General features: G+C 41.9%; 1 protein-coding gene across 31 annotated transcripts in view; it reads left to right on the top strand.

Annotated features, from left to right (window-relative positions):
- The window catches only part of LOC114591309 (uncharacterized), an 84,380-nt gene that overhangs the window by 48,722 nt on the left and 20,588 nt on the right, over positions 1 to 15,070 (top strand). For 5 of the 31 annotated variants that reach the window (XM_077924570.1, XM_077924561.1, XM_077924560.1 and 2 more), the window contains exons 5-28: positions 3,798 to 3,833; positions 5,580 to 5,606; positions 6,752 to 6,796; positions 7,167 to 7,229; positions 7,320 to 7,382; positions 7,474 to 7,536; positions 7,628 to 7,690; positions 7,781 to 7,843; positions 7,934 to 7,996; positions 8,089 to 8,151; positions 8,243 to 8,305; positions 8,397 to 8,459; positions 8,551 to 8,613; positions 8,703 to 8,765; positions 8,857 to 8,919; positions 9,013 to 9,075; positions 9,168 to 9,230; positions 9,318 to 9,380; positions 9,472 to 9,534; positions 10,026 to 10,088; positions 10,178 to 10,240; positions 10,493 to 10,555; positions 10,647 to 10,709; positions 10,801 to 10,863. In XM_077924570.1, the coding sequence (XP_077780696.1) occupies positions 3,831 to 3,833; positions 5,580 to 5,606; positions 6,752 to 6,796; positions 7,167 to 7,229; positions 7,320 to 7,382; positions 7,474 to 7,536; positions 7,628 to 7,690; positions 7,781 to 7,843; positions 7,934 to 7,996; positions 8,089 to 8,151; positions 8,243 to 8,305; positions 8,397 to 8,459; positions 8,551 to 8,613; positions 8,703 to 8,765; positions 8,857 to 8,919; positions 9,013 to 9,075; positions 9,168 to 9,230; positions 9,318 to 9,380; positions 9,472 to 9,534; positions 10,026 to 10,088; positions 10,178 to 10,240; positions 10,493 to 10,555; positions 10,647 to 10,709; positions 10,801 to 10,863 (1,398 nt within the window). In that variant the 5' untranslated portion in view covers positions 3,798 to 3,830. Of the gene's footprint in view, positions 1 to 2,814; positions 2,911 to 3,797; positions 3,834 to 5,579; positions 5,607 to 6,722; positions 6,797 to 7,166; positions 7,230 to 7,319; positions 7,383 to 7,473; positions 7,537 to 7,627; positions 7,691 to 7,780; positions 7,844 to 7,933; positions 7,997 to 8,088; positions 8,152 to 8,242; positions 8,306 to 8,396; positions 8,460 to 8,550; positions 8,614 to 8,702; positions 8,766 to 8,856; positions 8,920 to 9,012; positions 9,076 to 9,167; positions 9,231 to 9,317; positions 9,381 to 9,471; positions 9,535 to 10,025; positions 10,089 to 10,177; positions 10,241 to 10,492; positions 10,556 to 10,646; positions 10,710 to 10,800; positions 10,864 to 15,070 lie in introns of those variants that run through there. The other 26 variants (XM_077924568.1, XM_077924588.1, XM_077924571.1 and 23 more) reach the window with 24 other exon arrangements.

Below are 15,070 nucleotides of genomic sequence, written 5' to 3'. Positions count from 1 at the left end.
ATTGAGCCAGTCTCCAAGAAAACCTGAATAGGTTAATAGAAAATTGTACAGTGTTTCTGTTCTCAGAAGCAGCAGAGCCCTCTTCAGGCATTAACATATTATTGCCTGAAAAGGAAACACTGAACAGAGTTGGGATGCACACTTTTAGCCCATCCCCCAGAGCCATCTGACTTTCAGACCATAGAATTGTTTACAGTGGACATCTGCATCGGGGTGCCTTATGCATTTAAAGGCTCCTTGTGCAAGTGGGAACCCTGATCATTTCGCTTGGGTAGGTAGCCTTTACACAAGGCTCGCAGAGTATGCCATAAACACACAAAGGGCCAGAGCTGTTACATAGCTCCAGGAGCGAGACAAAACACACGTCCCTGTTAGTGTTTCCCTCTAACGGGAAACTGGCATCTATCGGGGCGAGGCTAGACGAGAACCCTTCTCCCTGACATCCAGTTTTCTATGTGCAAGGAGTTTTTCTGTAGATGGTCATTCCATCAGATGAGTCACCACTGGTCTTCAACTGGTGGGTTGCAACAGGAGCACTACCACCATGCAAATATATGGTAAAAGATTAAGAAATGGGTCCCCAGATGCCAGATTGGGTTAAAAGTAGGTCCTGGATCTAAAAAAGTAATCCTTGTATTCTGTGTTGAAAACTTTCAATAAAAATTCAGACAAAATAAATAAATAGGTTGAAGATACCTGAGTTTAGAGGGACCTATCTAGGTTCACAACTATATGTACTGAGTTCCACACACAGTACAGAATACATAAGTGATATGGTCCCTGCACACAAGATTATCAGCCTACAAAATGTACACAAATTAAGCATTTGCTTAAAAACGGCAAATTTGTCAAGGACCATGCTTTCCGATTTATTGGATGCATAGCATTTGAAGACTGACTCTGATTTTGAAATGTTGTACTTTCAGGATTATAGCTGGAGGATGCCTGCATATTTTGTGAATAAAAATATGTTGGTGTATAAAAGAAATGACAATAAATAATAATATACTGAGAAATTTTATAGAGCTAGCTCCATTTGTTTTTATCTTGTACTCATATTGTGGCTCGGTGAGGGAATTTTCTGAACTGGACCTTGGTAGTATGGCTTTCTGAACTGGAATGTAGAATGGCTTTCACTGTTAGGTTTTTGATTTATAGCAGGATGACTTTAAGTACAAGTCTGTCACTGGAGACATCCTGCCCAGATGTTATAAAGAGCTTTATAATCCACCCTTATCATGGGGGGTTTCAGTGCTGCTTCCATATGTTCAAGCAGACCAGTTCTAGATGCTGAGCTCTTCACCCCAACTTACCCACAGTAGATCATAACCCCAGGAACAGTAATGTTAATAGGCAGCCATGGTCATCTAAATGATAGATCTTGGAGACCTGGTGTCAATTCTCTGCTTTAGCCAGAAGCTCTCTGAAAGAAACCATTCTCTTGGCTTTAGTAAAAATCAAATAAGTGTGGCCTGCCTCAGAAAGAGGGTCTTTATGCTCTGTACATGAAACAAAGGTTAAGTGTAGAATTCATGATCAGAGATGAAATACCTGGCTATGCTTTGTTGCAAGTCCTTTTGGAAACTAGCTTAACATATAAAAAGCTGCTTGTCATTTAAGGAGAAAAGTCTTCTTATTTGAAAACAGGAAATAAAAAGCTCTGCTGCTTACACAGTTGCATAATTCTGTAGATTGTGACCAGATTACTAGTGCACTTATTACATAATTGATATACTTATTATACAACCAACATTAGATCTGTTTTGAGTCTTCTCTTGTGTTCACTAGATGTTGATAGTAAATGTACGCGCTCCATGAGCATGGTGTGCAATGTATGCTAGCATTCTACATCTGTGTGTATTCTTGCTGTGACATCCAACCCTTTCTCCTTTAATCACTGATTTGTGTTTTTTACAGAATGCATTAAAATGTTGTAAAAAAAAAATTCAGAAAGTTACTAGATTCCTCCTTCCCCCCAAGATAATAAATTAGGTATGATCTAAAGACACATGATGCAACAAATTTGCTGAAGCTAAGCAAGCCTGGATTTGGTCAGTACCTGGATGGGAGAATGCCTTTGAACCCTACAGAAAAATCAATTCCATTTATGTCTGTGAAAGAAAGGCTGGATATAAATGTAATAATTACCGTAATTCTGGCATCTTCTAGATGCCAGAACTCTTAAGTTATCCATGTAAAAATAAACTAATCCTAAAATGCTAATTTTGAGGTTTAGCATTTTTGGATATTTTAAAGATTTGCTTTACTATATGTATACTCAGATAAAGAATCTAGTTTTGCAAATGTTGCTTTACAAGCATAATCCGGGTGGTAGTTTTCTCTCTTACTTTCTCGCAATAGTACTGTGGTATTTAAAGAACTTGGGTTCATTCATAGTTGCTTTACCTGTTTCTCATTGGAAGAGAAAAGACTAATCATTTCTCAAAACTAGTCGGTATCGGAGTCCAATGTCTGCAAGCAGAAACATGCAGGCACACAAATTAGACACGGATAAGTTAGAAATACTAATTACCAATGTTTGTAATTAGATGAATTGTTTGGAAGAATTAAACAAACACCAAGAAACCTTAGGCATAAATTTCTTCTCTTTCAGTAAGTTGACTTACCATAGAAAGGTCAGTCAGTTTGCAGGCTCAAGGTTTTATCTTTAAACTCAAACATACTGATTCCCTGACCATGTGTCCTGTTTTCTTTCTTCCCTTCTCTCATTTTGCTATGCAGTGAGTTTGCAGCCACAGTCCACCCATAAGGACTTTGCTTTTCTTCTTATAGGGGGATCAAGGTAATGATGGCGCTGCTGGTCCGCCAGGTCCTCCTGGACAGCCGGGTGCAAGAGGGCCCCCTGGAGACACGGGAAAAGATGGCCCAAGGGGACCCCCAGGCCTTCCTGTAAGGCGTAGTTATTAGCTAAGATAACTGTTGAAAACTAAAATGCATGTTTTGCGGGGATATCCTGCTCATGAATGCATTTCAACTATAGGTTCCTGAGCCTAGAACTCAGATGTATCATGGTGCTAGGGGGAGGATATAGGCATTTTTGGAGCAAAGAGTAAGAGCGAAGGGAAATCACTCTTCAATATCTTGAAACCAGAGGCAGAACTCATCTTCAAACTGTTTGCATTGAACAGGGACAATAATCTAGTCAACAAAGCCTTGTGATGGCGGCTTGCCTTGGAATGGTTATCTTGCATTTTGCAATGAGCAGCTAATATCTTGACAATTCTGCTTGTAGATTCTAGCAATATGGCAGTCTTTGGGGTTTATCAATATTCGAGTTTCCCTTGCTGCTGCAGCAGCAATCTCTTTTGGCAGTGCCCATGGGATTGTTCTGTAGGGCAAGTGGTAGTTGTGTCATAAAAATGATCTTCACAGTAGTCTTTTATTAACTAGCCATTCATACTCAGTCCTTAGTCATTAAATTAATCACTAAATTCCCTGCTGTTGAATTAGGAGAATTAACAGTCATTATCTACCAAGCAAAGATAACTGAGATGAGACACAGTTTATGTGTTCAATGTAAATCCATAATAAATAGATCCATAGCATACCTGTATGTATTTTCACTTTATTAATAACTAATAATAATAAATAATCAAGACATGGCAACATTTCTACGTTCCCTAAATCAATGAAATAACTGAAATAACGCAATCTCCTTAAGCTTCTCTTCTTCACTGTTGTGCTTTTTAGGTGGGAGGGGAGCGTTTTGAAAAAGTAATTTTAGAAATGCATTCATTGTCTCTTTATTTAAATAACTTAGATTTGTGTTTCTTTAGGGTGAGAAAGGACAACCTGGAGAACCTGGTATCATGGTTAGTATGCAATCTATGGCATTAAAACATATCCTAATGAATTGATTTCACATATTAAGCATGAGACGCTTGCCTAGCCTACCTCAGATGTGTGTAACCTCCTCCTCTTCCTCTTTCTGCTCTATAATAGTTTTATACAGCTCCTTTCCTTGACTATGCTTTGGCCATCTAATCACTACCCCTAAATACATGTCTACCATCTGTGCCACGTTGAGTTTAGAACAATTGTCAGGCTTAATTGTCTAGGGCTTATGAAACAGTCAGAGTCTCGCCTGTTTTTACGAGTCAGCTTTCTGTACTGCACCATCAGAAAAAATAAGGTGAGCCTCTTTCCCAAAGCACTTTTTCGTTCTCTTCCGTCTTTTGTTGCCCTACAAACATTTCGCATAAGCTCGTTTGTCAGGACTTATTTAGGTTATTTCTTTACATCGATATTGTAATTTTTTAAAATTGCTACATGCACTGACTGTGGGCATGAGAACTACAAGTGCCAAAACCTAGACTATCAGAAGACTTGCCGACCTCTTTTTAAGTGTCAGAACATTTGTAATAAGATACCATGCTAGCAAACTTAACTCCCAAGTGTATTTCGTCATAGGAGAAATACCCATTTCCACTTCTGCATCCTGTACGTGCTACTGCATGGATGACCCACTGCCCTTTCACAAGCCTTTCAAGGGTACTATATTTACAGCATCTTGACGTAAAAGATCACAGGCCATGAGTGAAAATTTTATTTATTTTTATTTATATCTATTAAATTTATATACCACTCTTCATTCGAGGATCACAACACAGTTTACAGTATAAACACACAAAAATACATAACATAATAACAAATAAAGCAACACCTCCACGCAGAGAGATTTTTAAAGGCCATAGGTTGCTTAATTCGGCAAAGACCTGGAAGAAGAGGAATGTTTCCACATGGCTGCTAAAGATATGTGGGTGAATTGTGGTATATTGTCAGAAGCTCTCTTCCCACTGTGTGCCCCCACTGTCCCCCACCCCACCACCATTAGGCTAGGATGAGTTGAAAGAACCCCCCCCCAGAACAGCGCGTGGGCAGAGGAGAGGGAGATCGTTATAAGCAGGCGAGCAGAAATGCTCGTGCTGACAGAGCGATCTCCTTAGCTCTAAACTGAATTATTCCCATCGTGTTTTGAGGACCCACCCTATTCCTGCGACTGTGATTTGTTTTGACTGTTTTTTCTCACTGAATTAAAAAAATGCTGAAATCCACCCTGAGACCTGCTGGTGAGGAAAGGATAATAATGATAGTGGGCGGGATTCAGCTAGTGAGTCCTGTCAGCACAAGGGCTTCTGTTTGTGCAGTGGGGCTTCCTCTCTCCCTACCCCAATAATTCCCTTTTAAAGCTTGCGGTAATAAATTATATAGTTTTAACTATGCATTGTATGAAAAAGTGTTTCCTTTTTTTGAATCTTCCAACATTCAGCTTCGTTGGATGGCCTCAGGTATTGTGTTTCTATTTAAGTTTTGTGACTGGTTACACCCAACAGCCATTTTATCGAGGTGCCCATGACACTTCCTCTGAACTGCAAATGGACCTTTGGATCCCCAAAAAGATTGACAGCCCAGCAGCATTTCTAATGAGCTTGGCTGCGTATGTTTTTTGAAAACGGCACAATTTTATTTGTAAGATTTCCTAGACATTGAAAAGAAAATGTTTTCATTCCTGATATTTGTATGTCAAACATAACGTGCTTCATTTATTTGTTTTGAAGGGTGAGCCTGGTATTCCAGGAGGAAAAGTAAGTTATTTATGTTTCTTTCTTTCAAATGCTATCTGCATTCAGACATCATGTTCCCAACCCTGTCTGTCTGTCTGTCTGTCTATCTATCTATCTATTTCCACCTCACAACTCAGTTATCACAACAGAGTCACAAAATATCTCCAACTTGAAAGCAAAATAACATGGCAGTTAAAACTACTAAACACATTTAAAATAACCTTTTTAAAAACAAAAAAACCATAAAATAACCAGCAATACAATAGCACAAAGCAATCCTCTGATCCAGAGCAGACTGTAGTTTGTTTCTTGCCCAGCGCAGCAGCAGAATGCGCAAGGGAGGAGCAAAGCTCTTGAGATTTCAGTAGCATCCACCAACATCCCAAACTACAGGGGAGTTGTATAACTATTGCATTGTAATCAGGGCTAATCACATGGGGCTCACCCATCCATTGTTATGATAGATCAAACATTATTCACTCTGTGCTGTTGTATCCCTGAAGCTGATCCAGTACATGAAAGCTTCTGCCATAACAGTCTTTAAAGTGTAACAAGATTCTGCCATTCTTGCTGCAAGAAGCGATCACAGCTACCCCTCTAGAAACTGTCCAAATGGAGTGGTTTGCTAATATCTGGACTGGGCTTTTAAAAAACAAATATCTGTATATATTTCTCCAAGGCAGCTGAGTCAGGGGCAGGATATGTGTGTATTTATTTTGGATTGTGTTAGCTAAATATCCTTTTCCATATAATGGACCTTAGAAGGGCCACCAAGTAGCTGTGGCCAAGTTGGAAAACACTTTATTATTAATGCATGCTGTTCAGAACTGCACATAACCTATGGCTACAGTATTTTTAGGAAACACTTTTAAGGATTACATTTCAGTGTGTTCCACAGATAATGAGCGATGTCTTCATGATTTATCCACACTGCAAATAAGACTACTCTGAGCTAATAAATGAAATCTCTCTCTCTTTCTCTCTCCTGAACAGTTAGAAATTAAGTATTAGAAATTAAGTCCCAACTTCTGAATCAAAAATATTTGGCAGTTGCTTTTCTGGTTAGGCTTACAGTGTGAACTGTTGAGCTTCTGCCAGCATTGACCCTGGGAAACTTAATGCACTTTTGTATTTCAGTGTCACCTATGTGTGTTCTATTTCATCAGGGTGATGCTGGAATCCCAGGAGAACCAGGGATTCAAGGGCCAAAGGTAAACTTCATTTTTGTAGCTCCCCGCCCCCAATCATATATATTATGGGTAACAAAGTAGAATCAATGCAGTATTGGCACACAGGCTGATCGTGTTAAATTTCAATCCTAAATATATTTGGTGATTGAGAGTCATATTCTACACTACATAGAGCAAACTGAATCAGAAATTAAAGATTGTTTTTCCCTTTCACTGTGGTCCTATGGGGCTCAACCATCCTTAAAGCATAGCTTGAATAGCCATCAGAACAGCTGTGCTGTGTTTAAAGCCTGTCATTTAGAGCCTGAATTCTTTTTGAAGGATGCTCAATATTTGGACTTTGGGATGAAAGCAAGATTGTAATGTTCACCTTGATTTGTATTAATCTCAGGGAGAACAAGGAAGTATTGGGCCCATAGGCGAGAAGGGCAATGAAGGACTACCAGGGCCAAAGGTAAGCCTCTTCTTGGATGGTACAGTAAAACTGATTAGCACCCTTCTTAGAAAATGAGAGTGTTCTTTGCACTTCCTTTGAATGCCACAGGGAAAACAAGGAAGCATTGGCCCAATGGGAGACAAAGGCATAGACGGTAAACCAGGGCCAAAGGTAAGCAGCGCATGGGAAAGCATAAAAAGACTGGCACTTGCCTTGCTCAAAAACTAAGAGTTTTCCACTCCACCTTTTTTAAACACTACAGGGGGAACCTGGAAGCCCTGGCCCAAAGGGAGACAAAGGCAAAGATGGTCTACCAGGGCCAAAGGTAAGTGGTGCATGGGAAAGAATAGTAAGACTAGCACCTGGCCGGCTTAGAAACTGAGAGTTTTCCACTGCACCTCTTTCAAACATTACAGGGAGAACCAGGAAGTGTTGGCCCAATGGGAGAGAAAGGAATAGATGGTCTACCAGGGCCAAAGGTAAGCATCTTCTTGAATGGTACAGTAAAACTGATGAACACCCTTCTTAGAAAATGAGTGTGTTCTTTGCACTTCTTTTGAATGCTACAGGGAAAACAAGGAAGCGTTGGCCCAATGGGAGATAAAGGAATAGATGGTCTACCAGGGCCAAAGGTAAGGAACACATGGGAATGGATAAAGGACTAGCACATGTCTTGTTCAGAAACTGAAATTTTTCCATTGCACCTCTTATAAACTCTCCAGGGAGAACCAGGAAGTGTTGGCCCAATGGGAGACAAAGGAATAGATGGTCTACCAGGGCCAAAGGTAAGCAGTGCATGGGAAAGAATAAAAAAAGCTAGTGCTTGCCTTGGTGAGAAACTGAGAGTTTTCCGTTGCACCTTTTTAAAACACTACAGGGAGAAGCAGGAAGTGTTGGCCCAATGGGAGACAAAGGAATAGATGGTCTACCAGGGCCAAAGGTAAGCAGTGCATGGGAAAGATTAAAAAGGCTAGTGCTTGCCTTGGTGAGCAACTGAGAGTTTTCCGTTGCACCTTTTTAAAACACTACAGGGAGAAGCAGGAAGTGTTGGCCCAATGGGAGACAAAGGAATAGATGGTCTACCAGGGCCAAAGGTAAGCAGTGCATGGGAAAGATTAAAAAGGCTAGTGCTTGCCTTGGTGAGCAACTGAGAGTTTTCCATTGCACCTTTTAAAAACACTACAGGGAGAACCAGGAAGTCCTGGCCCAGTAGGGGAGAGAGGCATAGATGGTCTACCAGGGTCAAAGGTAAGCAGTGCATGAGAAAGGATAAAAAGGCTAGCACTTTCCTTGGTGAGCAACTGAGAGTTTTCCATTGCACCTCTTTTAAACACTACAGGGAGAACCAGGAAGTCCTGGCCCAGTAGGGGAGAGAGGCATAGATGGTCTACCAGGGCCAATGGTAAGGAGCACATGGGAGTTGATAAAAGACTAGCACATGTCTTGTTCAGAAACAGAGTTTTCCATTGCACCTTTTTTAAAACACTATAGGGAGAACCAGGAAGTCCTGGCCCAGTAGGGGAGAGAGGCATAGATGGTCTACCAGGGGCAAAGGTAAGCAGTGCATGGGAAAGAATGCTAAGATTAGCACAATCCATGCTTAGATACTTAGAGTTTCCTATTGCACCTCTTTCAAATAATACAGGGAGAACCAGGAAACATTGGCCCTGTGGGAAAAAGAGGCATGAGTGGTCTACCAGGGCCAAAGGTGGGTATTACATGGGAAAGGATAACAAGATCCTAAGCACAAAGCCTGCTAAGAAACCAAGTTTTTCCATTCTCCCTCTTTCAAAATTGACAGGGAAACCGGGGAAGCATTGGCCCAACAGGGGAGAGAGGCATGGATGGGCTACCAGGGCCAAAGGTAAGCAGTGCATGGGAATGATGGCTAAGATTTAGCACATGCCCTGCTTGAAAACTTAAAGTCTTCCATTGCACCTCTTTCAAACACTACAGGGAAATCCAGGAAGCATTGGTCAGACTGGGGAAAAAGGCATAAAAGGGCAACCAGGAGCAAGGGTAAGCAGCACATCAGAAAATATACTAAGACTTGATGATACCTGCTCAGAAACTGAGAGTTCCATTGCCCTTCCTTAAACACCACAGGGAAAACGAGGAAGCGCTGGCTCAGTGGGAGAGAGAGGCATAGATGGGCTACCAGGGCCTAAGGTAAGCAGTGCATGGAGAAAAATGCTAAGATTAGCATATGCCCTGCTTACCAACTGAGAGTTTTCCACTGCATCTCTTTCGAACATTATAGGGAGAACCCGGAAGCATTGGCCCAATGGGAGAGAAAGGCTTAGATGGTCTAGCAGGGCCGAAGGTAAGCAGAGCACGGGAAAGATTGTAAGGTTGTTTAGTTCATTTAAGTTTATGTATATGGCACCTTTGCACAGTGAGCTGTTCCTAAAGCAGCTTACAACAAATTCCCTTTTCCTATTAAACTGCAAAACATTGATTGGGGAGAAAGCGGTTTTGTAAAGACAACAACAATTCAGCAACAAACGTAGAATATACTGTCTTCAATATTACAAAAATATAATCTAGACCTAATGCCTAAGTACAGAGCAAAATGAAAGTTAACGGACAATAAATACAGTACAGCAGAAGAATGGTGTTTTAACTAGATGGTTCACATCTGGCTTCATCATCTGTCCTCCAGAGGAGGCTGACAGAAACAGAGGGCAGTGCTGAGGAGGGCAGTGGTGGTGAGTCTTCTTACCCAGCCTCCCAGACGTCCAGCTGCTTGTACTGGTCTTATTGCCCTGCTTAAAAATTGAGATTTTTCCATTTCACCTCTTTCAAACGTTGCAGGGTGAACCAGGAAGCCCTGGTCCAATAGGAGAGAAAGGCATAGATGGTCTCCCAGGGCCAAAGGTAAGCAACGCATGGGAAAGGATAGTAAGATTAGCGCATGCCCTGATTAGAAACTGCGTTTTCCATTGCACCTCCTTCAAATATTACAGGGAGAACCAGGAGGCAATGGCTCAGTAGGAGACAAGTGCATTGATGGGCTACCAGGGCCAAAGGTAAGCAACATATGGAAAAGGATAGTGAGGTTAGGCATCACTCATATCAATGCAAGCATATCTGCTTGCTTAACAAAACAATCTCCCCTCTACTACCCTCCACACACTGATCTGGGGGTTCTCCCACCCACTCCAGCCAATAGCAGGGCACGGGGGGCGGGAGAGAGGGAAGGAAATTGGGCTAGTAGAACGCTAGCAGAATCTGGATCCAGCCCTGGAAGTTTTCCATTGCACCTCTTTCAAACATTTCAGGGAGAACCTGGAAGCCCTGGCCCGACAGGAGACAAAGGCATAGATGGTCTACCAGGGCCAAAGGTAAGTGGCGCGTGGGAAAAAATAGTAAGACTAGCACCTGGCCTGCTTAGAAACTGAGAGTTTTCCATTGCACCTCTCTCAAACATTACAGGGAGAACCAGGAAGTGTTGGCCCAATGGGAGAGAAAGGCACAGATGGCCTTCCAGGGCCAAAGGTAAGTATTACATTGGAAAGGATAGTGAGACTAGCACCTGGCCTGCTTAGAAACTGAGAGTTTTCCATTGCACCTCCTTCAAACATTACAGGGAGAACCAGGAAGTGTTGGCCCAATAGGAGTGAATGGAATAAATGGTCTACCAGGGCCAAAGGTAAGTATCAAATGGGAAGGATAGTAAGGTCTGGATACGAACATGCAAAATGCTTCATTCGCAATGAAATTGCAACTTGCCTTTACAGCAGCATCCCCTCACATCTAATGGGATGTTTCACTGCCATGCTCTCCAACATTCAGGAGCAGTTTATCAGACGTTTGAAGGAAACTTTTGTAGCTGAAAAATTCCACATGTAGAAGACTTCCCTTGGATCATAGCCCAAGACTAGTATTAACCCTGCTTGGTAACGGAGAGCAAAATGAAGCATGGTAATCAAATGTATGCATCAAAACACAGGTGGTCATTTTTGTTTCAGGAAGATGACCATTTTGGATCAGAGAGGTGTTGGGAGGGTCCTGCTTAATCTGCTCCCCAACTGCTTCTTTTCTTATGTAACTCCTTCCCCTCCCAAGCCTCTTCCTTTCCATATGATTCTCGATGTATGTTTTTACTTTTGGAACACGCACAAGACATGAATGGTGCAGAGCAGGGTATTTGCATGCTTACTGTGAAATGGTGAGGTCCAGGTTCACATGAAATTCCGTTTCATGTTGAATTGGTGAGACAGCTTGAGCCCTTTTGTCTATGTGATGGCAAATGCTGAAAAGCAGGGCAGCTAGTGTGGTTTAAAGAGCTGTATGCACTTGGATTTCCACATGGGAGGATGGCGATGGAATGAGCTTTGGCTGGTATTGGCAGATAGCTATCAGAAATTGCTAGTGTACTAGCAGGGCTTCTGGTGCTGCACATCCAACTTCCCTACCTAGTGACCTCAAACCCTGGCTCTTTGAATGTTTCATCCTGCACTTATGGAGCTCTGTCCTCCACGACAGGCACCATTAAATTATAACAAAAACTGACAAATTAAGGCAAATTAAGATAGAACATTCATTTTCTCTGCTAATATAGAATAAAAAACAATACTGCATTAATTTTTTATGAAATAAAATGTAGAATCATTCTAACATAAAGACATGCAGAGTAAAAAACACACACGCAAACACGAATCTGCTAATTAATTCAATGCATAGTAATTCAGTAATTTGATTACCAGTACAGGAAATGACAACAGAGTGTACACATTTTATAAGTCCCTACAGCAAACGACATTATTTCATAGATGGCATGTTTATTTGCTCTGGTAACAGGAAGAAGCAAATAGGTTAGTTTGGAAATACTGTATCATGAAATCAGGATGGAATGTAAAATAGCATAAGTATCTTTGTTTCGCATGATCAGCATAACATTAGCCCAAGGAAAACAGAGAACTGAAATATTTTCAAGAGTTGGGAGGTTTCCCCCCCCAAAAAAAAATAAAAAAATAAAAGAGAAGAAGAGGAGTTTGGATTTGATATCCTGCTTTATTACTACCCTAAGGAGTCTCAAAGCAGCTCACAATCTCCTTTTCCCTTCCTCCCCCATAACAAACACTCTGTAAGGTGAGTGAGGCTGAGAGAGTTCAGAGAAGTGTGACTGGCCCAAGGTCACCCAGCAGCTGCATGTGGAGGAGCAGGGAAGCGAACCCGGTTCACCAGATTACGAGTCCACCGCTCTTAACCACTACACCACATTGTATCTGTAATCAGCCTCTTCTAGGGCATTGTATCATATGAGCTGCAGGTTTCTTTATTACCTGAAGATTTTCTGTTCCATGGGTCACCAATGAAGTGTCCAACATAGAGAGATTTTTGTGGGGAGGATCTTTCTGGAGATTGCAGCAGGGCTGCTCTTACTTCCACTGCCCACCCCCAAAAAATAGGCTTGGAGGGGGGGGGAATGAAATTTCTTCAGATTGCAACTGTGCCCACAAACCCAAAAGGGTTGGTGACCCCTATTCTATTCTGAATGTCAGGCTCAAAGCAAAATGAAGACCTATAGATGAAATATAAATAAATCATAATCTCCATTTAAGAAGGATGCCTAGTCTAGACTTGAGTTAAAAGTGTATTTGCATTTAACCTGCAAGTTTTTTGAAATGCAAATTGCTTTGGGGGGGCGTTGTTGATAATTAGTAACATCAGAGCTAATATGGAGAAAGAATCTAACCCTTTCTTCCTCTGCTGAGGGGCTGAGGAAATCGCCTCTGATAATCCCTATTTGATTCATAGAATCCTAGAATTGTAGAGTTGGAAGGGACCCTAAGGATCATCTAGTCCAACCCCCTGCAATGCAGGAATATGCAACTGTCCCATACGGGGATCATACTTGAAAACTTGGCGTTATCAGCCCCAGGCTCTAACCAACTGAGCTCCTTTGAAATAAAATACCAGATACAGAAGAGGATTGTTTTCCCTGGACCACAGCAGAATGAAATTCCCTCTCCATATTGCCTCTGGTAATTATCCTGCCCACCAAGCAATTACAATTTGCATTTTCAAAAACCTGCCATGATGCACACAGAACTGCATTACAGTAGGAACAGGAGGTCTCATTTAAGCCTCCTACTTTTTCAGTCTTCCAGGAAAGAAGATAGGTATGATATGAAATGATAAAACAGTAAACTGCCCAGCTGCATTGAGCTAGATGCCCCTGACATATGACCATAATGGAGATACCTTTCTTGCTTTCTGAAGCACCCACCCAGCTGAACTTATTAGCTTTTCCCCACTGAAGGAGGAAGTGGAGCAAGCCAGCAGAGAGGGGGCAAAAATGTATGGCTTGAACCAGTGCAACATTCATTGGTATGCTTCTCTGTTCAATCAGTTAGGAAGATGGGAAAAGAGTGTTCTTTTAATTGCCTCTTTGTTCATTCCAAGATAAAACATTTTGGAACTGATTATGTAATTTTTCATGAGTCTTCGTCTTGAAGTAGAGAAAAGGAAAAGGAAACATTTAAACAAGTTGCTAATCCTTTAGAGCTGATCTGTATTTCATGAAGCCTGCATCAAACTTACCTTCCTCTTTATTAGGTTATAGCTCTTTTTATGCTGGAAAACCGAAGAACATAGTGTTTCAGAATACCTACAGTAAATGTGGCAACTATCTTAATTTATAAAGATTTGACGTGCTAGAGTGTCTTTTTGCTATTTGCCATGTTAATTTTTCATAAACCACAGAGATTACAAAAAGAAATATTTGACAGTGTAAGCAATGCAAGCACAAAATACAATATGTGAAAGCAAAAGTATAATCATGACATGCTTAAGTTTATATGCCAGGCTAATTTCTTGTTCAAAAGTTAGTTGGTTTTGCAGCAGTGTGGTGTGCATATTGTTACACTAAAACCTGCAGGGCGGTTTTATTACCGTATTTTTCCCTCTATAACACGCAGATTTTTTCTCCTAAAAAGGAAGGGGAAATGTCTGTGCGTGTTATAGAGCGAATGTGTGGTCCCTGGAGCCAAAAAATCAAGCAAAAGTCAAATCGCGAGTCACGGAGAAGGGAAACCTGAAAAGAGGAAGTGGTTGCTTTCCTGCATTCTGCCTCAGGGTCTTACTGCCCACCCTCCTCTGTTTCGTTGCTGTGTTTGCTCAAACGGAACAAAGAGCAGGGAAAGCCCCTCCCCTCCAGGCAAGCAGAGTGTCGTTCTTTCTAATTCCTCTCTGTGCTCCGGTGCTGCTGGGGGAGAGGGAGAGAGAGTGGGGGAGGGAGAGGGAGAGGGGGGGAGGGAGAGAGGGGGGAGGGAGAGAGAGAGAGAGAGAGAGAGAGAGAGAGAGAGAGAGAGAGATGGCTGGCTTGGGGGGGAACTTTTGCCTTTCTTTCCTCCCACCCGTTATCCCTCTCCAGCATTCTTAGCCAGCTGCTTCTCTGCACACCCCTCTCATGTCCCTTCTTTGTTTTTCCTTTGCTCCCCACTTAAAATGTGGTTACAAAGCATAGATCAACATGGATCCTCAGGATCTTTGCATTGGGTCACCCCAAATTCACCATCAGATCACATAGCATGTCCATGGCTACAGCCTGCACCAAAAAAATCACGCACCCACTGTTGCCTGGGGCTGCAATGGTGCAAAAACGTGGTTAAAAAGCATGGATCCACATGGATCCTCAGGATCTTTGCATTGGGTCACCCCAAATTCACCATCAGATCACATAGCATGTCCATGGCTACAGCCTGCACCAAAAAAATCACGCACCCACTGTTGCCTGGGGCTGCAATGGTGCAAAAACGTGGTTAAAAAGCATGGATCCACATGGATCCTCAGGATCTTTGCATTGGGTCACCCCAAATTCACCATCAGATCACATGTCTGTGGCCACAGTA

Source organism: Podarcis muralis, chromosome 2 (assembly GCF_964188315.1).
Source record: "Podarcis muralis chromosome 2, rPodMur119.hap1.1, whole genome shotgun sequence".
In the NCBI taxonomy this organism is placed as follows: Eukaryota; Metazoa; Chordata; class Lepidosauria; order Squamata; family Lacertidae; genus Podarcis; species Podarcis muralis.
Note: the sequence above shows the minus strand (reverse complement) of the source record. Positions and strands in the feature narration are given on the sequence as shown.